The sequence below is a fragment of the Pithys albifrons genome, chromosome 15, assembly GCF_047495875.1.
Source record: "Pithys albifrons albifrons isolate INPA30051 chromosome 15, PitAlb_v1, whole genome shotgun sequence".
Classification (NCBI taxonomy): domain Eukaryota; kingdom Metazoa; phylum Chordata; class Aves; order Passeriformes; family Thamnophilidae; genus Pithys; species Pithys albifrons.
In genome coordinates, this window is record NC_092472.1 from 3,356,342 (window position 1) to 3,378,142 (window position 21,801).

General features: G+C 51.6%; 4 protein-coding genes across 4 annotated transcripts; all 4 read right to left on the reverse strand.

The window, feature by feature from the left end:
* Positions 1-272: 272 nt before the first annotated feature.
* Positions 273-4,097, reverse strand: LOC139678985 (protocadherin beta-15-like). Its single transcript, XM_071570311.1, has one exon. It carries the CDS (start codon positions 3,853-3,855, stop codon positions 1,414-1,416), a length of 2,442 nt encoding a protein of 813 aa, XP_071426412.1. The 5' UTR covers positions 3,856-4,097; the 3' UTR covers positions 273-1,413.
* Positions 4,098-4,907: 810 nt separating this feature from the next.
* On the reverse strand, positions 4,908-8,843 carry LOC139679154 (protocadherin beta-15-like). Its single transcript, XM_071570583.1, has one exon. The coding sequence runs from the start codon at positions 8,841-8,843 to the stop codon at positions 5,988-5,990; it is 2,856 nt and encodes a 951-aa protein (XP_071426684.1). The 3' UTR covers positions 4,908-5,987.
* A 58-nt stretch (positions 8,844-8,901) lies between these two features.
* LOC139679155 (protocadherin beta-16-like) lies at positions 8,902-11,715 on the reverse strand. The gene is made up of 2 exons (XM_071570585.1): positions 9,288-11,715; positions 8,902-9,020 (listed from the first exon to the last, which is right to left on the reverse strand). Exons 1-2 carry the CDS (start codon positions 11,713-11,715, stop codon positions 8,902-8,904), a joined length of 2,547 nt encoding a protein of 848 aa, XP_071426686.1.
* An 803-nt stretch (positions 11,716-12,518) lies between these two features.
* LOC139678984 (protocadherin beta-16-like) lies at positions 12,519-17,470 on the reverse strand. The gene is made up of 2 exons (XM_071570310.1): positions 14,963-17,470; positions 12,519-13,482 (listed from the first exon to the last, which is right to left on the reverse strand). The coding sequence occupies exons 1-2, from the start codon at positions 17,396-17,398 to the stop codon at positions 13,363-13,365; spliced, it is 2,556 nt and encodes an 851-aa protein (XP_071426411.1). The 5' UTR covers positions 17,399-17,470; the 3' UTR covers positions 12,519-13,362.
* Between the last annotated feature and the right edge of the window lie 4,331 nt (positions 17,471-21,801).

Genomic DNA, 21,801 nt, shown 5'->3' on the forward strand with positions numbered 1-21,801 from the left:
CAGGGCCAACACATCTCAGACAAACACATTTTGAATTCAGGAAAGAACAAGCACTGTGCTCATGATATTGTGACGCAGCATTCCCAACTTCCTCACTTTCCTGATCTGGGAAAAGGTCTTTGTGCATTTCAGGAAGGATGAGATTTTTCTGCCTAAAACTGCCATTCCATTACAGCACAGAATAAAGGTCCACTGTCTTGTCTGACAGCAGGAGAGACAAGAGCTTAGCTGGGAGAGCTAGCCCACACATAAAGCCTCTCAGAAATGGCCTATAATGGAATTGAAACATACCAATGTCTGTGTGAGAGAGCTTAGGTTCCCTTTATTCTGTTTGCTTGGTGGTTTTAGGGGAACACAAAAATTCCTCAACTTAAAAGTTCCAAGAAACTGGTTATGCCAGCAGAAAATATGCATTTACTCTGCAGGAAACATGGCCAGAGGCTGTAGCCTGGATCCCTTTCTACCACAAGCATGATAACTGAAATCAGGAAGAACAGTGAGGAAATCATACTTATTGAACATTTCACAGGTTCATCTTGATTCCACCTTCAGAAAATGCTCTTTCAAGGACACGTGGAATTTTCATACAATTCACCCAAAGATAATGAATATGTTTTTACAACTCTATATGGTTACAATCTGCCTCAACATTGTTTATTCAGATGTATTCCCAAGGCAACCCCAAAGAGACAGAACTCCCATCAATATGGATAAAGGAAGGATGTTGACGTGCATTTTGCTGCTTTGCTCTGCCCTGGAGAAGATGTGACCTCTGTACTCAAAGGGTCAAAATACTCTTCTTGCCTGCTGAGCTGAAATTGCCTGCATTGCAATATCCCAGTGGGAGGAACTCCCTGCTTCACCAGGCAGCACTAGTGCAGCATATGCAGACACCCAATGGATGTATGTACAGACAGACCAACTAGAAGGCATAACACTCAGCGGCCACATGTCTGAGACAGAGACTTCCAGCATCCAGGAAAGAAAGAGCCAGATTCTAGGACCACAGTACTCACAATTCCCTTCCTTTCCAGATCCACAAAATCACCTAAATGCATTTCAGCAAGAGTGTGATTTCTCTACCCGACTGTGCCATTTTGTTTCAGCAGGAAATAAGAGATCCATGGCCTTGCTTGACAGAAGCTTCTGGGTAGGCTTGGACCTAAGGCCATACTTAAAAGATACTAGAAATGGTCATTATAAAGTTGAATCCTCTCTTTTCTTTCTTTGCTTATTTCTTTCTTTTTTTTTTCTTAAGTGGGAGAGAAATTTTCTTCTGACTTATAATTTGCAGGAAGTGGGTTATTCCAATTTTAATTAGAGATTTACTTAGGAGGAAACACAGCCAGAGGATGCAGCCTGCATTGTTTCCTATCACAAGGCATGAAAGCTTCTGTCTTAGCAGGCCCTGTGCTAGTTAAAAGAAAGACTGTTGAACTGCTCTGCAGAGACAGTCCCTGCATTGTCTGGTACCACATCCTCCGTGGTGACAGGGACACAAGGGAAAACCTGTTCATCAGTGATGGCCCCGCCCATGGCACAGGGCTGTGGTGGCAGGCTGGGGAGGATAGGCTTGAGGAACTTGAACTCGCTGTTGCCCGAGCCCGTCGTGAGGCTGATCTCGTAGCAATAGCCGTGGGGCAGGGTCCCTGCAGCAGCTGCATCGGCCAGGCTGCTCGGCAAGTTGTCGGCACCATAAAGCACGTGCCCACCCTTCAGCTCCTTTCTCCTGCACACCTTGCGAGCGATGAAGGCTACTGTGGAGATGAGGAAGAGCAGGGAGACAAAGACCAAGGAAATGATTAAATAGGTTGTCAGGGAGCCGCCCTCATCTTCTGTGGCCGGGCTGCTGTGCGGTTGGCGCATGTCTGAGAAGTCCTTGAGCAGGAGTGCATTCAGTGCTGCGGTGGCTGACAGTGGTGGCTGCCCGTTGTCTCTCACCAGCACGATGAGCTTCTGCTTGACGGTGTCTCTGTCTGTCACTGGCCTCCTCAGCCTCACTTCCCCACTTTGGGCACCCACTGCAAACAGTCCAGGGTCGGTGGCCCTCAGCAGGTGGTAGGAGAGCCATGAGTTCTGTCCCGAGTCGGCATCGACAGCCACCACTTTGGTGATGAGATAACCCGCCTCAGCTGCCATGGGCACCAGCTCACTGGAGACTGGGCTGCTGTCCTGAGCTGGGTACAGCACCACCGGTGCATTGTCATTCTCGTCCATCACCACAAGGCGGACGGTGACATTGGCTCTGAGGGGATGAGACCCCGCGTCAGAGGCACTCACTACGACCTCGGTCTGCCTCATCTTCTCGTAGTCTAGAGGTTTCAGCACAAAGACGTGCCCGTTCTCAGAGTTCACAGAGATGCAGGAGCACGAAGGCTGCTCTGTCGGTTGAACAGGTAACAGGGAATAGGTCACCTTGGCATTGAGACCCACATCAGCATCTGCAGCACTGACAGCTCCAACGAGCACAGTGGGCACGTTGTTCTCACGCACATACATGGTGTAGGACGTCTGGTTGAAGACAGGGGCATTGTCATTGACATCTGAAATATCCACGGTGAAGGTCTGGGTGGTTGTGAGAGGAGGGGACCCTGCATCTGCTGCTGTCACAGTGAGGATGTACTGAGCCGTCTCCTCCCGGTCCAGTGCACTCACAGTCACCAGCTCATAGTAATTCTTATAGGCTGGTCTGAGGGAGAAGAAGAGCTGATCTTCGAGGGCACAGGAGATCTTCCCATTGGCACCAGCATCCCTGTCCCTGACAGAAAAGAGGGCAACCACCGTCCCTGGCACAGAGTTCTCAGGGAGGGGACTGCTGAAGGAACTGACCACCAGCTCTGGTGCATTGTCATTCACATCCAACACCTCCACCAACACCTTGCAAATTGTTGAAAGACCACCACCATCTCTGGCTCTGACGTTGAACTCGTGCCTGTCTGCTGCCTCAAAGTCCAGAGGCTTTGTGAGTTTAATTTCACCACTCCTGGAGTCAATTGAGAATATCGAGCTGGTCTTACCCACTGTTTGGCTGAACTGATAGGAGATGTCAGCATTTACTCCGGCATCCCGATCAGTTGCCACCACACTCAGAACCACAGAGCCCTCTGGTACGTTTTCCAGAACCTGGACAACATATGTTTTCTGTGTGAAGACTGGAGCGTTGTCATTTACATCCAAAACGACAATGTGGACTTGGGTGGTCCCACGCCTAGGTGGGGAGCCCCCATCGACAGCAATGACACTGAAGTCTATCTCTGCCTGCTCCTCTCTGTCTAGAGGCTTTTCCAAAACCAATTCCACGTTTCTGTCATTCTCACTCTGACTGTCAAAAGAGGCACTAAAGTACTCATTCTCGGGAGTAATGCGGTATGCCTGGATACTGTTGCTGCCAATATCAAGGTCCTGAGCGACCTCCAGAGGGAAACGAGAGCCCGGCTCGCTCGTTTCTGGGATTTCAAAAGTGACTCGTTCCTCGGGGAAAACGGGCGAGTGGTCATTGACATCCTGCAGGACCACCTCGATACGAAAAAATTGCAGCGGGTTGGCCAGCAGCAGCTCGAACGGGAGCATGCAGGTCCCGGACTGCCCACACAGCTCCTCCCGGTCCAGCCTGTCGGCCACGACGAGACGGCCGGTGGCGCGGTCTAAGCGAAAATGCTGGCGGCCGTCCTCCGAGACCAGGCGGGCGCGGCGAGCCGAGAGCTGCGCCGGCGTCAGCCCCGCGTCCTGCGCCAGGTTGCCAACCAGGGAGCCGCTGTCCGCCTCCTCGGCTAGGGAGTAGCGGATGGGCTCGGAGCGAGCGTGGGGCAGGGAGAGGAAAGCAGAGAGACAAAGCACTTGCCTTGCGATCGCCATGTCTTGGCCGTGTGAACCAGGCTCCTTCTCCCGGATCTCTGGCGTAGTCCTCCGGGAAAGAGGCGACGGACGGCTGCCTTCCTTCTCTCTGCAGGGGATCAGGCCGGCATAGCGTAGCGCAGCAGCCGTGGTCCGGGAGAGGATGGCAGGAGACAGCGCTCGTTGTCGCTGTCACCTCCTCCCACTTCGGCTGTTCCCGGCTGCTCTGGGCTGGGCTTGTCTGGGTTTGGCTCGGCTGCCTCTCCTCCCGTAGCCTCTCGTCGGCGGCTCCTTATCCGAGACCACCACCCAGCGGTGCGCGCTGGGACTGCGCCCGCCGCCGCCCTCTGCCCGCGCTGTCGCTCGCCCCGGCCCACGGACACGCGCGCACTCGCGCGGTACCGCCGCTGGATCTAGCGGGCACGTCCGGGAGGACGCTCGCATGGGGATGAATGTGCTGGGAAGGGTGCTCTGAGATGCTGCGGCTTGATTCCAATGACAAGGGCGTCACTGGCACATGCACCGCGTCTCTCCCTTATCCCCGCTGCCCACAGCCCGCTCTGTGCTCGGCAATCCAGTTCGTGCCCGTCGGGAAACGCGGTGGTTAAAGCAGCACGAGGGGTTTCCCACCGCACTGTGAAGCAGAGACTAAGCATGGAGGGACTGAGCCGCTCTCCCAAACACAGAAACCAGCCTTGAGCAGTGGCATTACTGTAGTAACAGCACGACCAAGGCACTGAACACACTCTATCGGCTGCATCTCCAAAGTCAAGACATGCACCCACCAAACATTACCTCAGGCAAAGGACACACTGAGAAAAAAACCTCCCAGACTTCCTAAAAACATTGACAGTGCTTTCCCAGAAAGAACCACTCTGCTAAGGCCTCTGGGTTCATATATGAAAAAGGGTGTTCTCTTTATTTCATTTCTAAGTATTATTTCAATTTTTACACTAATGGTATCCCGATCTACAATGTTGCAGTTTATAACTTCAGAATTGCACAGCACATGGCTTTCTAAATATCCCGTGCATTACAGACACCATTCAAGCAATTGGTTACTATGGGTGGAGGGCAGTCCATCTGAAGAGGAATAGGCGGGAAAATGATGTTCAGAGAGGAAAAGGAGAAATGTCAAAAAGTAGAATCCAAATGTTCTAACAGAAATCCAGAAAATCATGCAGGGACACCTTCCCAATTCAGTTTCACTGAATTCAGGAACAACAATGCAGCAGATCCAAGTCAATGTCCTTTTCACAAGCCCAATTGGATTCTACCTTCAGAAAATGCCCCTTGAAGGACATGCGGAGTTTTCATGCAATGCACTCAAAGACAAAGAACGTGTTTTCACAACTCTGTAAAGCTGCAGTCTACCCCAACACCATTTGTGCTGCTGTACTGCAAGGAGACAGAACACCCAACCCACTCTTACTGGCCAAGGGAAGATCGTATTGTGCATTATGCTGCTCTGCTCTGCCATACAGAAGATGAGACTGCTGTACTCAAAGCCTAAAAATAACCTTTTTGACTGCTGAGCTTGAATTTCCTGCACTGTAATGACTGAATGGAAGCAACTCCGTACTTCACCAGGCACCACTCGTGAAGATTAGGAGACACACGGTGGTTGTATTGACTGACATAGTCACTAGAAATCAAAGCAAACAGAGTCCACAGATGGCAGTCAGGGACATCCAGATCCCAGGAAAGAACAAGCCCCATGCATACACACAGCCCTCCCAACCTCCTAATTTTCGTGAGCTGGAAAAGATCTTTATGCATTTCAGCAAAGATCAGATTTTTCTGCCCAACTGTGCCATTGTGTTACAGCACAGAATAAATGGTCCACTGTGTTGTCTGACAGTAAGAGAGGTAAGAGCTTAGCTGGAAGTACTAACCCATTCTTAAAGTTTATCAGAAATGGCCATAAGGGAGCTGAAACATACGAATGTCTAAGTGAAAGAGCTTTCGTTCCCTTTAGTCTATTTCCTCGTTGCTTTTTAAGGAAACAAAAGCACTCCTGGACTTACAATTTCGAGGAAATTGGTTATGCCACTTCAAAATACAGAGTTACTCTGGAGGAACGATTGTGACACGGTGCAGCCTTAATTCCGTCTAGCACAAGGCATGGAGGCATGGCCTGCGCTAACACTGTCCTAATTGAAAGAAATACTGTTGAACGGCTCTGCGGAAAGAGTCCCAGCATTGTCTGATGTCACATCGTCGGTAGAGGCAGGGACACAAGGGAAAACCTGTTCATCATTGGGAGCACCACCCATGGCACAGTGCTGTGGTGGCAGGCTGGGGAGGATGGGCTTGAGGAACTTGAACTCACTGTTGCCCGAGCCCGTCGTGAGGCTGACCTCGTAGCAATAGCCGTGGGGCAGGGTCCCTGCAGCAGCTGCATCGGCCAGGCTGCTCGGCAAGTTGTCAGCACCGTAAAGCACGTGCCCACCCTTCAGCTCCGTTCTCCTGTACACCTTGCGGGCGATAAAGGCTACTGTGGAGATGAGGAAGAGCAGGGAGACAAAGACCAAGGAAATTATTAAATAGGTTGTCAGGGAGCCGCCCTCATCCTCTGTGGCCGGGCTGCTGTGCGGTTGGCGCATGTCTGAGAAGTCCTTGAGCAGCAGTGCATTCAGAGCTGCGGTGGCTGACAGTGGTGGCTGCCCGTTGTCTCTCACCAGCACGATGAGCTTCTGCTTGACGGTGTCTCTGTCTGTCACTGGCCTCCTCAGCCTCACTTCCCCACTTTGGGCACCCACTGCAAACAGTCCAGGGTCGGTGGCCCTCAGCAGGTGATAGGAGAGCCATGAGTTCTGTCCCGAGTCGGCATCGACAGCCACCACTTTGGTGATGAGATAACCCGCCTCAGCTGCCATGGGCACCAGCTCACTGGAGGCTGGGCTGCTGTCCTGGGCTGGGTACAGCACCACCGGTGCATTGTCATTCTCGTCCACCACCACAAGGTGGACGGTGACATTGGCTCTGAGGGGAGGAGACCCTGCGTCAGAGGCGCTAACTGTGACCTCGGTCTGCCTCATCTTCTCGTAGTCCAGAGGTTTCAGCACAAAGACATGCCCGTTCTCAGAGTTCACAGAGATGCAGGAGCACGAAGGCTGCTCTGTCGGTTGAAAAGGTGACAGGGAATAGGTCACCTTGGCATTGAGACCCACGTCAGCATCTGCAGCACTGACGGCTCCAACGAGCACGGTGGGGACATTGTTCTCACGCACATACATGGTGTAGGACGTTTGGTTGAAGACAGGGGCATTGTCATTGACATCTGAGATATCCACGGTGAAGGTGTGGGTGGCTGTGAGAGGAGGGGACCCTGCATCTGCTGCTGTCACAGTGAGGATGTACTGAGCCGTCTCCTCCCGGTCCAGTGCACTCACAGTCATCAGCTCATAGTAATTCTTATAGGCTGGTCTGAGGGAGAAGAAGAGCTGATCTTCGAGGGCACAGGAGATCTTCCCATTGGCACCAGCATCCCTGTCCCTGACAGAAAAGAGGGCAACCACCGTCCCGGGCAGTGAGTTCTCAGGGAGGGGATTGCTGAAGGAACTGACCACCAGCTCTGGTGCATTGTCATTCACATCCAACACCTTCACCAACACTTTGCAGATTGCTGAAAGACCACCACCGTCTGTGGCTCTCACACTGAGCTCATGAATGTCTGTTGCCTCAAAGTCCAGAGGCTTTGTGAGTTTAATTTCACCAGTCTTAGAGTCAATTGAGAATGTTGAGTCGCTCTGATCCACTGTTTGGCTGAACTGATAGGAGATGTCCCCATTAACTCCGGCATCCCTATCGTTCGCCAACACACTCAGAACCACAGAGCCCTCTGGTGCGTTTTCCAGAACCTGTATAACATATGTTTTCTGTGTGAAGACTGGAGCGTTGTCATTTACATCTAGAACGACGATGTGGACTTGGGTGGTCCCACTCCTAGGTGGGGAGCCCCCATCGACAGAAATGACACTGAAATCTATCTCTGCCTGCTCCTCTCTGTCTAACGACTTTTCCAAAACCAATTCCACATTTCTGTCATTCTCACTCTGACTGTCAAAAGAGACACCAAAGTACTCGTTCTCGGGAGTAATGTGGTATGCCTGGATACTGTTGCTGCCAATATCAAGGTCCCGAGCAACCTCCAGAGGGAAATGAGAGCCCGGCTCGCTCGTTTCCGGAATATTAAAAGTGACTCGTTCTGCTGGAAAAACGGGCGAATGGTCATTGAGATCCTCCAGGACCACCTCGATACGAAAAAATTGCAGCGGGTTGGCCAGCAGCAGCTCGAACGGGAGCATGCAGGTCCCGGACTGCCCACACAGCTCCTCCCGGTCCAGCCTGTCGGCCACGACGAGACGGCCGGTGGCGCGGTCTAAGCGAAAATGCTGGCGGCCGTCCTCCGAGACCAGGCGGGCGCGGCGAGCCGAGAGCTGCGCCGGCGTCAGCCCTGCGTCCTGCGCCACGTTGCCAACCAGGGAGCCGCTGTCCGCCTCCTCGGCTAGGGAATAGCGGATGGACTCGGAGTAAGCGTTGGGCAGGGAGAGGAAAGCAGAGAGACAAAGCACTTGCCTTGCGATCGCCATGGCCAAGCGGCGGCTGCTGTGGCGGCTACCAGAGCCTTTCTCTCGGATCTGTCCAGTAGTCCCCCCAGAAAGCGGCGCGGCGGCGGCTGTCCTCTTTCCCGCTCTGTCAGAGTGTCGGGTCGCAGCACAGAGTGCTGCCGCGGTGGGCCGGGAGCGGACAGCAGAGGCACCGCTCTCTGCCGCTGGCACCTCCGCCCGGCTCGGCTGTTCTGAGCTAATCTGGGCTGCACTGGCTGGTCTGGGTCCAGCTCGTCGACGCCTTATCCGAGACCACCACCCAGCGGTGCGCGCTGGGACTGCGCCCGCCGCCGCTCGCTGCCCGCACTGCCGCTCGCTCCTGCCCACGGACACGCGCGCACACGCGTGGTGCCGCCGCTCGTCCGCGGACGCACCTGCGGCAAGCTGCTCGCACATCATACAGGGGAGACATATGCCGGGGATTAGCGATGGGAACCCTTGGGGAAGTGCGAGTTCACAGGCAGAGCCGGCAGCTACTCCGTGTCTGTCCCCGCTCTTCTCTGTCCACAACTCGCGGTTTGGCGAGCGCGCTCGTCCAGCGATAGGCGAGTCGGCGCCCTTCTAGAAACGCGTCTGTAAAAGGGACACAAGGCGTTTCACAGGGCAGCCTGGAGTGGGGGCTGAGCTGGGAGGGTCTGAGCCGCCTTCCCCGGTGGGAGAAACCGGCTCGATTCCTTCGTACGTCCAGCACGCCTGTAACAGCACAGAACGGCACTACAGCTAGGTGAGGAATTTAAGGCTGAGGGGGTGCATGGCGGGTGCATCCCAGTACAGTTCAGACATGGACGAGCCCGCCGACCGGCCAGTCCGGCGGCTAAACGGGAGAAGGGGCTGTGCTACTCGCATAGGCTTCCCTCTCGCCGGCAGGCTGCGAGCTGCACAGCGGATCTTCGTTCTTGTCCGGCCCCACCTCAGCGCTGCTTTGCGAACTGAGCAGGACGGGCCTCAGGAACTGGAATTCGCTCCTCCCCGAGCCCGTAGTCAGGCACACCTCGTAGCGGTAAGCCGGTGACAGACTGCCCATGCCGGCCACGTCCAGGCCGTCCCCGACAAAGTCTCCATCTGTATAGCAGCTGGGAGAGGGAGGGGAAAGGTGTGCCTGGAGGCGAGCCTTGCATAGCTTGGCTGTAGCCAAAGCGAGGACAGACAGGAGGAAAAGCGACGAGATGCAGCCCAGGGAGGCGATGAGGTAGGTGGTAAGCAGGTCATCCTTTGCTGCCTGCGGCTGCTGCCTGCTCACAGGATCTTGGTTCTGTTGCAAGAAGGCATCGGAGAAGTCATGCACCAGTGTGAAGGCGAGAGTGGCTGTGGTGGAGCGCGGTGGCTGGCCGCGGTCCCGCACCAACACGATGAGCCTCTGCCGGGGTGAGTCCCTCTCCGTCACAGCCCTCGCCGTGCGCACTTCGCCGCTTTGCTCTCCCACACGGAACAGTCCCGGCTCCGTGGCTTTGGCCAGCTGATACGACAGCCACGCGTTCTGCCCCGCATCCGCGTCCACCGCCACCACCTTGGCCACCAGGTATCCTGACGGTGCCCAGCGCGGCACCAGCTCTCCCGCTGCGCTGCTGTCGCGGGGTGGGTGCAGCACCACGGGCGCGTTATCATTCTGGTCCTGCACCATTACGCACAGCACCGCCTGGGTGCTCAGAGACGGCGAACCACTGTCACTGGCGCGCACTACAAGCTCGAAGGCATGCACTTTCTCATAGTCCAGTGGGCGCAATGTCCGGACAGTTCCGCTGTCCACATCCACAGACATGAAAGATGCCGCAGCGGGGGTGCCCGGCGAGGGCACTTCTATTGCATATCTCACACGAGCATTTTCTCCCGTGTCAGCGTCTGTGGCTCTCAGGCGGCCCAGACTCGTCCCCGCAGGCTCGTTCTCACTTATCACCATGGTGTAAATGTCCTGGGTGAAGGTCGGTGCATTGTCGTTCACATCCAAGAGCCGCACGAGAAGTGTTTTGGATGATGAGAGCGCAGGAGAGCCTTTGTCACGGGCTCGCACAGTCACGTTATACTTAGCCACCTCCTCCCGGTCTAGCGCCTCCGAAGTCACCAGAGCGTACGCGTCAGCCGCCAGCAGCGAGATGCTGAAGGGTTGCTCGCCTGCCAACTCACAGGTGGTCCTGCCATTGTCCCCCGAATCCCGGTCCCGCACATTGAAAAGAGCCACCACGGTGTTAGGTGGGGAGGCTTCCGAGAGGGTGCTGGTGAGGGAGGTGATGATCACCTCAGGGGCATTGTCGTTCACGTCCTCCACCTGCACCTCCACCTTGCAGTGCGTGGACAGGCCCCCTCCATCTGTGGCCTGGACGTCTATCTCATAGGACTTTGTTTCTTCATAGTCCAAAGTCTTTTTAAGTCGAATCTGACCTGTCTCTGTATTTATTTTAAAGGTCTCAAGATTTTCCTCTGAATTTTGAAATATGGAATAGGCTACTTCCCCATTCGTTCCTGAGTCTAAGTCACTAGCGGACACCACCACCACTATGGCATCCTGGGAACTGTTTTCCTTTACCGAGACTTTATACACACTCTGGGTAAATATCGGGCTGTTATCATTTATATCCAAGACTATCACTCGAATTAAGGCTGTACCAGAGCGTGGTGGAGTCCCACCATCCACAGCTGTGATGCTGAAAGCAACTTCTGCCTGCTGCTCCCGATCCAGGGCTCTATTTAAAACCAGCTCAGCGTACCTCCTGCCGTCATTTCGCCGCCAGCTGTACACATGGAAATACTCGTTCGAGCTGATACTATAATGCTGAAGACTATTGTTCCCCACATCTGGATCCTGAGCGCTTTCCAACAAAAATCGAGTCTCTGGCATTGCAGATTCCGGGACTTTTAAAACTATCTCTTTATTTAAGAAGACAGGAGCATGATCATTAATGTCGATGAGTCTTACCTCAGCTCGGAAGGACTGCAGTGGGCTCTCCAGCAGCACCTCGAAATGCACCAGGCAAGGTTCACTCTGTCCGCACAGCTCCTCGCGGTCCATCTGCTCTCTCACCACCAAATCCCCGGTGTGCTGGTTCAGCTGTAGATACTGTTTTTCTCCATCAGGAACGAGTCGAGCCTGTCGAGCCGACAATTCCTCACCGGTCAGTCCCAAATCCTTACGGATATTCACCACAAAGGAGCCTCGCTCCCCCTCTTCGGGCACAGAGTACCGAGCTGTTTCTGCTTTCATTCCCGAGATACAGAGAAGGATCAGAGCCACCCCTCGCCCCGGGAAGGGGTCCTCACTCTTCCTCAGCTTCATTCCCTTCCAGCGACCCGATCTCCCCTCCTGTAAGCCCGCTAGAGCTGCCGATACAGCCTGCCGAGCCCCGGACAGAGCAGCCCGAGATGGTGCAGCCCCGCCCGCCCGAATCCCGGGGGCGGCGGAGACTGGAACTTGCGGCTGAGCGGAGCCTCCGCGGTCAGCAGCGGCACCAGGCGGCCGATCTGCGGAAGGGCGCAAAGATTTCCCAGCACAAAGCCTGGAAAGCAGAGATTAACGGTCGTATTTCTCTCTTCCGAGGTCAAGCCATACAGATTTAACTGTCCATACAATCCCGTTCAACGTGTGGCCACCGCTTGAATAAGCAATGCCTCTGTTTGCCTTTTATTTGAAAACTAAATTTATTTAAAGCTGAGTTTTGTAGGGTTTTTTTCCTTTTTTCCCCCCGACGTGCCACACTATAACCGTTTGAATAAATTACTTTCAGGCTGTTTAGTTAAAAAGCTATGCATTATTACAGGTGTCCAACAAACCAAGTGAGCTGGTCTACAGCAGAGATCTTATGTTCCCCGTAGTAATTCTCGGAATGGATCGAACTTGTTCCCCCAGTTCATGACCTCTCAGGCTGGAAGCAGCATCTCTCCGACCTCATCTTGGCTAGAAAAGTCCTCTCTACCTTGCTCCACTTCTGAGGACGGCCTTCTTCCCAGGTGGTTCTGATTTCCCCTGCATAAAATACTCTCCAAATAAAAGGATTTTTTTCCCTAAATCCTGCTCTTTGGGTGGCTCTTTCCTCCGCCATGATTGTGACAGGTGGTCTCGAGACAGAACACTGACCCAGGGAAGTTTCAAATAGGTTTTATTGTTTTCTGTCATCAGGAATTTGACTCTTAAAATGTCTTACAGACAGGAAATATCACATTAGTTTGTAGATCAATACCGATTAATGAAGAAAAAGAAAAGTTCTTGAAAGCCTATATTCCACAGTGCCGTTAATTAATTGTAAACAGTTTCACCTGTTTTACTGTAAGCCCATGAACAGTATTTTTAATTCGCTACTAGTTTATACTAAACAATCCTTAAGTGTTAATTCTAATTTTACTATTAAAAAAAAACAACAAAAAACAAAACACCAAACACAAAACCCACACATAGCTCAAACCCCACTCTTTACATTAGGGAGAATCTGTAAACTCTTGGTCAAATATGCCAAGTGTGGCAGTGTCAGCAGTTTCTAATGGAAACAGCTTTTGCCTGTTATTAAGAAATTCCTTTGCAAACACCCCTTAATTTTGCTTAATATTTTTTTGGCCTAGTATTGAACAGATGGAAAAAAATAAGACACTAGTACAGAGACCTCCCCATAAAAACAAACAAAGAACTATAGAAAATGTGGCATATGAAAAAGTTGAAGATCTACTGCAGTTTTCAGTCTTTTCTTTAACATGTAGAAGCAGTAGCACTTTTACAATCATACATTATTGTATAATCAGCATGCAACACAGTTCTCCTCCTCCATCGACATCACGATTACAAAATACCTACATGAATAAAGTACTGCTCAAGAGAAGAGGGTTTCTGCTCTCTCACAGAGAAGCCTTGATCTCCCTGACACCTTTTAGGTGGATGTTTTTCCTCTTTCCTCTCTTTTCCCTGTGAGGACAGACATACTTGTCTTTCTCTTCATTACTGATGGGTAAGCCAAGGGTTTTGATCAGAAGTGGCATTTAACTCTAGCCCCCTATTAGCATTGCAAGCTGTTTCTGCAGCTCCATGTCCTGTGTCTTCAGAGAGGGGGGCTCTGCCCTGCAAAGAACAGAGAGAGCAGTTGCTTCTTGGGCATTGAAGGGAAGCAAGTATCATCGAGAAGCTTAGAGGGCATTTCTTACAAGAATGCCTGTGTGACACCACTCTTCTCTACTCAGAACCAAAGTGGAGGTTAAACTTGTTGGTGGGTCTTTGACCTGAACGAGGAATATCTACATATCCTGTGCTGTGGATAACACAAAGGCACTACCTCAAAACTTTTATGATTCTCAGGGAGTAATTCAAGATAGTAAGAGCCCCAAATACAAGCCACTTTCTCACAAACAGTAAATGAGTTTTAATGTTGATATATCAAGAGAGGTCCTTGTCTCCCCTGAAGCTACTGCAGCTCTTACAACCTGCAGTAAAGTAAGCCCAAGTAATTGGTATTTATGAAATATGAAAACATTAGGAGGTGCCTGTAAGATGGTATTAGAGGTGACTTGGACTCAGGGGAGAATGAGAAGTTTCAATGATCACCTCTTCTCTCCCCCATGCTCTTTGAACACGCGGGAGTTAACAGGAGCCTAAGTCATTACTCACTCTGAGTTCACAGCATCCTCGAGTTCTGAAACTGACTGGGAGCACCTGAGTGGGTCAGGAAAAGACTTTGAAGGTGCATTTTAAAGTCACGATAACCACACTTTCCTAGTCAATACTGTTTTTGCAAGCCACAAAAATATACGGGAATTTAATGGCAGAGGTCTCTGCCACTGCAGCCTCCAGCAACTTCTAGGACAACTTGAGTTCAACATTGCCACCACCGTGGTGAATGGCATTTGGCAGCGTCGAGCACCAGCTCCTAACAGCAGTGCAGAGAGCACTGCCAGTGAAGTGACATCCCTTGCACAGTTGCACAGTCTCATCTGACACTGCACAGGATCGCTACATTCTCATTACTGCCGCCTCCGGGAGTACGTGTCCCTACAAGCCGTGTCATTCCTGCTCGGGGTCTCCACTCAGTGCCTGGGCAGGACCCAAAAGGGGGACACACTCCTACCTCTACTGCTCACCTGCTCATGGCCCAGCTGCCCCCACTTTGCAGTGACACTGAAGACTTGCTTTAACACTAATACTCAGCATAGATATGGGTGCAGCTGCCCAGAGAGGTGGCAGATACCACATTCTTGGAAATATTCTAGGTCAGGCTGGATGGGCTCTGAGTAACCTGACCTAGTTGAAGTCGTCCTTGCTTTTTGCAGGGCAGTTTGAACTCCATGGCTTTTAAAGGTCCATTCTAACCTAAACTATTCTATGCTTCTATGATGAAGAGAGACACGGTTAGTCAGCATCTGGGAAGCAGCTGAACCCCGCCGGATCCTCCTGGGAGGTACAACCAGCGGCTCTGAGACCCCCTCTAACTTTTCCCGCCGTAGAAACTCTTTCACTAGCAGCTCAGCAATTTCCTTGCTGTCAGGATGTGACACATGCCCTTATCCCTCCCTACCCACAATCGCCGCCTCCTGGACTGGTCCCTCACCTGTGCAGCCCAGTCGCCTTCCTCCCCGAGGTTGGCCGCATCTTGCGAGCACACCGAGCTCCGTTGTTCGCCCGGGCCGGGAGGAAGCCCAGCGGGGAAGCAGGGGAAGAGGGGCCTGAGGAATCGAAACTCGCTGTTGACGGTCCCGGCGGCGAAACAGACGTCATACACGTAGCTGCGGGGCAGGGAGCCCGCACTGCTCTCTGTAGCTGTCGTCGGGAACGTGGGCAAGGTCTCCGCCTCGCTCCGTCTGACCTGCCGAAATTTCACTACCGCAGCGGCCACTGCGGTGGCGAGGAACAGCGCTGACACGCAGGCCAGGGAGGTGATGAGATAGAGGGTGAGCGGTCCATCAGGGTCGGCGGCTGGTGCCTCCTCGCTCACCCGCAAATGTGCTTCGGAAAACCCGTCCACCAGTGCGACAGCGAGGGTGGCGGTGGCGGAACGTGGTGGCTGGCCGCGGTCCCGTACCAACACGATGAGCCTCTGCCGGGGTGAGTCCCTCTCTGTCACAGCCCTCGCCGTGTGCACCTCGCCGCTGTGCAGCCCCACACGGAACAGCCCCGGCTCCGTGGCTTTGGCCAGCTCATACGACAGCCACGCGTTCTGCCCCGTGTCCGCGTCCACCGCCACCACCTTGGCCACCAGGTATCCTGATGGTGCCCAGCGCGGCACCAGCTCTCCCGCCGCGCTGCTGTCGCGGGGTGGGTGCAGCACCACGGGCGTGTTGTCATTCTCGTCCCGCACCACCACACGTAGCAGCGCCTGAGTGCTGAGTGGTGGCGAACCGCCGTCACTGGCACGCACCTCCAATTCGAAGGCACGCACCTTCTCGTAGTCCAGAGGGCGGAGGATATAAACATCCCCGGTTTCAGCATTGACTGACACGTCGGGCTGCTCCTTATTCTCCTGCCGCACCAGCGCATAGTTTACATGGGCGTTTTTTCCTGCATCTGCATCTGTGGCGTTCATGCTGCCGATCCGGAGCATGGGGCTGTTGTTCTCCGTGACCGACATGGTGTAGATCTCCTGAATGAACTCTGGGGGATTGTCGTTCACATCCGATATCTGTACGAAGATGCTTTCCCGAGAGCTCAGCCGCGGCATGCCCCAGTCTCTGGCTGTGATGGTGATGTTATACTGCGCCTTGCTCTCCCTGTCCAGCGCTGTGTTTGTTCTCAGTTCGTAGTAATTATCAAAAGTGGGGGTGAGGCTGAATGGCAAGTCCTCGTCGATCAAACACTCCGTCCTGCCGTTATCTCCCGAGTCCCTGTCCCGCACACTGAACAAAGCCACCACAGTGCGTGGCGGGGCGTCCTCGGGAATGGAGGCGGTGAGAGAGGTGAGCGCTATCTCCGGGGCATTGTCGTTCACGTCCAGCACTTCTACATGCACTTTGCAGTGAGCAGACAGCCCACCACCGTCAGTGGCTTTCACCACCATCTTGTGGGATTTCACCTCCTCAAAATCCAGGTTGCCTGAGACTCGTATCTCCCCGGTAGTCGGGTTCAGCTGAAAAAGCTGCCGGGATCGCTCCGATGTCTGGGTAAAGGAGTAGTGCACTTCACCGTTGGACCCTTCGTCGGGATCCACGGCTGTGACTCTGACCACCAGCTGTTCCAGAGGGCTGTTCTCAGCCAGGCGCACCTCATAGACCGCCCGTTCGAAGACTGGAATGTTGTCATTGGCATCCACCACCACGATCCGGACTTGAGCCATGCCCGATCTGGGGGGCGAGCCTCCATCTGTGGCAGTGAGAAGTAAATTCAGCTCCCCCTGCTCTTCACGGTCGAGCTGGCGCTGTAGGACAAGCTCCACATATTTTACTCCGTCTTTCCCTGTTTCGGTAGCGAGGGAGAAATGGGGATTTGACCCAAGGCTGTAGTTCTGTAAACCGTTATTGCCCACGTCCCTGTCCTGGGCGCTTTCCAAGTGGAAACGGGACCCAGGAGATGCTGTTTCTAGAATCTTTAGAACCATTTCTTTCTCCGGGAACATGGGGGAATTGTCGTTTACGTCACGAACCTCCACCTCCCCTCGGATCAGCTGCAGCGGATTCTCAAAGAATATCTTAAAGGCGATCGTGCAGATATCGCTCTGCGGACAGATCTCCTCTCGGTCCAGTGACTCCTTTGCCGTCAGGACTCCGGTGTTTTGATTGAGTCGGAAAAGCTGCTCGTCCCCCTCAGACACCACACGGGCCTTGCGAGCCGCGAGCTGGCTCAGAGGAACCCCCAGGTCCTTAGCAATATTGGCGACAAAGGAGTCCCTCTCCATTTCCTCCAGCAGAGAATAGCGGAGGGTTTCAGCCGCGATCTGACACACGCAAACGAACAGAATAAACAAGACCACTTGCCTCTTGCTGTCTCCACTACGTCTGTTGCACGCCGTCACTCTCCAAAAAAGCCAACCACCCTCTTCCGCGGCTCCCAGCATTTCTAAGCAGTGTCCGAGGTAGAGTGGTGCTTGCCAGCAATCCTGGGGTGAGGGAATCTGGAAGCCCCCGTGAACTCCGACTCCTTCCCGAGCAGCTCCCACCTCTTTTTTTTGTCTCCCTGTGCCAGTAAAACCGGAGCGGACCAAGGGACGTGTCAGTCCGCGGCCAACATCCCCACCCAGCGTCGGAAGGGGGAATATTTCGTCTCATTCGGGACAGAGCTGCTAATTCAGGGTTTGGTGCTTAAATCTGCACTGTTTGTGCCAAAGTGAAGCCAAAAGTTGCAATGTAATGCTCTACTTGAAAGCGGGATCGCTGCTCTGGGTATCAATTCCCAGCTCGCAATCGCAAACTCTTCAGACAGATTTTGGGTTGTCTCTGGGTTGTGTAGGAATATCAAGATTCACTTCCTCCAGATGCATTGTGAGATTTTCCCTTCTCTTCTCCACTTGTTAACCAGCACAGGAAAATTAGCAAGTGGTGCGGGTGAGAAAAGCTATTGAGAATGAAACCTGCTGCCAGAGAGTTGACAGGGAAATGTACCCTAAGTAAATGTTTCACCATCGCCCTTGCTCATCATCACACTAGAATGATAATGCTCTTCTAGGACACATCGTCCTAAGGTTGTTTTTTTCTCCTTGTGTATCATACATCGCCCGAAGGATACACAGCTTTAACTTTAACACTTTTCTGTGTGAAAAGCGTTTTTCTCTTTAATTGACAAGAGTTTCGTTCCCTGCCACCTGCTGATCCCTGCACCAATGATAAGGCCTGACACTGTATAACACATTCCTGAAGAATGTCCCCAGGCATACATAAACACTGAAATGCTGCAGGATGTTTTCATGTTTTGAAGAGAGCTAGTTAATACAAAAGGAAGGAAACAAACACGAGAGCTCATAAATTAAGCCCCTAGATAAACTCTAACGAGGAGCTAACGGAGACAATAGCAAAGATCAGGGATCTAATTACACTAATAGGCCATTAAAGGAATCACTGAAGTGTAAACTCCAGAGATTCAATAAGAAGCTTTGTACACGACAAAGGAAAAAAACAACTCTCAAGATTCTCATGGATTATCAGAAAGAGTCTCACAGAAGAGAAGAAACTGATTACGAGATGTTTTATGGGGGTTCTAAGAATATATAAAGCTTATTATGAAATGATTAGAGGCAGAATCAAACTCGGTAACAGGGAGACAGCAAGAGCGGACCTGTGAGGAACAACCTCGGGAAAAGAAGGTGGAAGGGGTCACCGAGGATTTCTGGACACAGTCTGGTAGTGTCAGGTACGATCCGTGCCGGAGACTGGATAAAATCCTCAGGGCCAGGCACTCATGGCTGGCCCCGAGGATGGACACCTCGACTGTGGCGAATGCACAGACTGTGCTGGGGACGCGCACAAACCAACTCTCCTCTTAGAGACTTAAAAAAACGGAGGATTAAACAAAATACAGCTTGTACTAATTTTTGGTTCGAGCAATTTAATTCAGATTTTACTATAAAATGAACCATGCTTTTTAGTGTTATTATAAAGCATCATAACCTTCTGGGTTTTGGCTCCTTTCCTTTAATTGCCTCGATGTTTTCTCCTTAATTTTTCTTGCTAAAAACACTGATGTTGTCAAATAATACTCACGAGGTCAAGACCTAGAAATTCGCCGACACCTTCATTTGTTTTAAAATAAAAGCGTCGTGACTGTATTAGTAGGACAAAATAACAAGGGTTGACTTTAGGATTTCTCGGAAGTTTAGCTACTACAGGATCTTGTACGAATGTAGCAATTTTTTCTGATTTCCTCTTACAGCCCCGTGACTTGGAAGTGTGATAGGATCTAAAAGTCTAACTAACATCAAAAGGCAGTTCAAGCGTTTCTTCCCTTCCAGAGACGTGTCAGTCTCTCAAGTTGCAATCATTATCACCAACACAGTAGCTTGATATAAAACCAACCACAGCTGGGAAAATGGCTCCTCTCCTCTTTTGGGCCATGTAAAAATAACTGTGACACCTCGAATCCACTTGCTTTGTTGCCCTTTGTTTAGCTCTTGAAACCTGTGAGGGACAAATGTGTATTTTTTTCTACTTAATCTAATCTTTGGCACCACTGCTCAGCAGGGAACAGGCACGGGCCTAGGAGATCTTCCACAGAGCTCCACAGCCTGACTTCAGGATGCGGTTACCCAGCAATTGTTGCTCTCATCCTTGCAGGAGGAAAATTATGTCCTTCAGCTTCGAGGGCAGAAGGATGTAAAAAGAACAGTGATCCTTAACAGAGCCCTTGGCTGTAACAGTATCTTAGCACATCAGATGATACTGGTCTTCCACTGATGTTTATATTCTTTCAGATTTTAGAGAAACGTGAAATAAAGAGGGTCACTCACCTTGCAGCACTGGAGAGCTAATGCCTGTGTTTTCCATTTGATCACGATAATAAAATGGATCCACATGAATTAAAAAAAGAAAAGAAGTTTGAACCCTGCCAGATGAAGACACACTGTATTTTAGAATGGACTAAGGAGCTACAACCATAATAAGAATGTAGTTTGGGTAAATGTGTCAGAGAATTCACTTGTCTCCTTGAGCATAAAGTGATGTTGCAGGATTCCTCATCTTTGGTTTAGTGATGACATCTTTATCCTAATAAGGTAGCTTAAAATGACCAAAAACCTGGTTCTCTTTACTCTGAGATTTAAAACTTAATGTTAGAAAGCACTACAGCAACATATCCTGCTCAGTTCCTGGTGTGTCCCCGTATTTCAGAACACAGTGCTCCTAAAAGAAAATCCTGCCTGCACTTCTGCAGCCTGAGCAATTTCAGTTCCCATAATCCCCTTCTTGGTCTTTCATCTGGAAATTCAGATCTGCCGAATGAAGTCTGAGATGTCCCATGTCTTTATCCCTTGATAAAGTTTTCTTCCCCATCCCTGGAGTCCCTGAGAATAAAATAGCTCCGGAGCAGACGTTGTCTGCAGATCGAAAGCACAGATGCTTCCCCGAGTCACTGTGGTTTCCATGCCTGATGCAACGAGGGACCAACGTTCCTGTTCTCTCGTTCCCAACCAGGTCCCTGGACGGATTTCTCCTTTCTTCTCTATAGCACTCGGGCAGCACCTGAACTCGCAGCTCTCCCGCGGAACTGCTGCCTGGAATTCTCAGCAGGATGCAAACGTGAGGAAAGCTGGGAGAATCACTCCCAACCTTCTGGCTTATGTTGTTATGTTGCAAATACCACTGGTACCTGTCCTGTTTGTGGTACATTTTCCGAGACATAAACCTGGTTCCCCTCTTCGCATTCAGTCCGGTTTCCTCATCACTCTGTTAAAAGTAAACATTTATTTCTCACGGTATTAACTCAGTGCTTACCAACCAACCAGCTCTGTCTGAGTCACTCCACATCTGCGGTGAAATCCTCCCAAATCCCGGGGGGATGGACCTCAGAGACCGTCTCTCTCCTTTACATTCTCTGCTTTGCCTTGTGCTATTTAGCGTTTCCGGGCGCATCTCGATACGACGATTCTCAGAACATCCTCTGGAAAGGCTTTAAACCAGGGGGTATTGTAGTGCAACGAGGGCATTTCGGCTGGTCTTTCCGGCGGTGTCAGCCGCGCAGCATCTGACTGGTGCTCACTGAGCTCTCCCTGCTCCCGCCCAGCCGCAGCAATACCCGCCCAGCGCTGGCCAACACCGCCACTGGGCGACCAGCACAGGAACTGCACAAGGGCGTCTGCCCCGAGACTCAGCACAGAGCTCCTACCTGGTGTTCTGGCTGTTGCACGGACAAATTCTGAAATGTATTTCCCATCTGAAGTCTTTGGAGCATAAATGCGCCTTAGTACTTACTGAGACATTTAGTTTGGCATTAATAAACCAGGCAAGCATGAGACCCCTTACACAAGCCTTCTGACGAATGTGCTGAACAAAGGCTCAAGCTACAGGCAAACGTAGCAAGCATTGATCATGTGTTGTGCGCTGCATTTCCCAGAAATCAGACATTAAAGGCGTTTTGAAGCACAGGGTGGTTGTGGAAGGCTGACTTTTGAATACTTTGTATTTCACACTTTGTATTTCTTCTCCTAAAGCATTCTGCAGTTAAGAATCAATTCAGTATTAATATCAGTATGAACCTCCACTGCCCCTTGGATCAGCTGCAATGGATTTTCAGAGAATGTCTTAAAGATGAGAGTGCAGGTATTGCTCTGTGGACAGACCTTCTCTTAGAATCATAGAATTGATTGGGTTGGAAAAGACCTCCAAGATCATCGAGTCCAACCCTTGGTCCAACTCTAGTCCATTTACTAGATCATGGCACTCAGCGCCACGTCCAATCTGCGTTTAAAAATCTCTAGGGATGGTGAATCCACCCCCTCTCTGGGCAGCCCATTCCAATGCCTGATTACTCTTT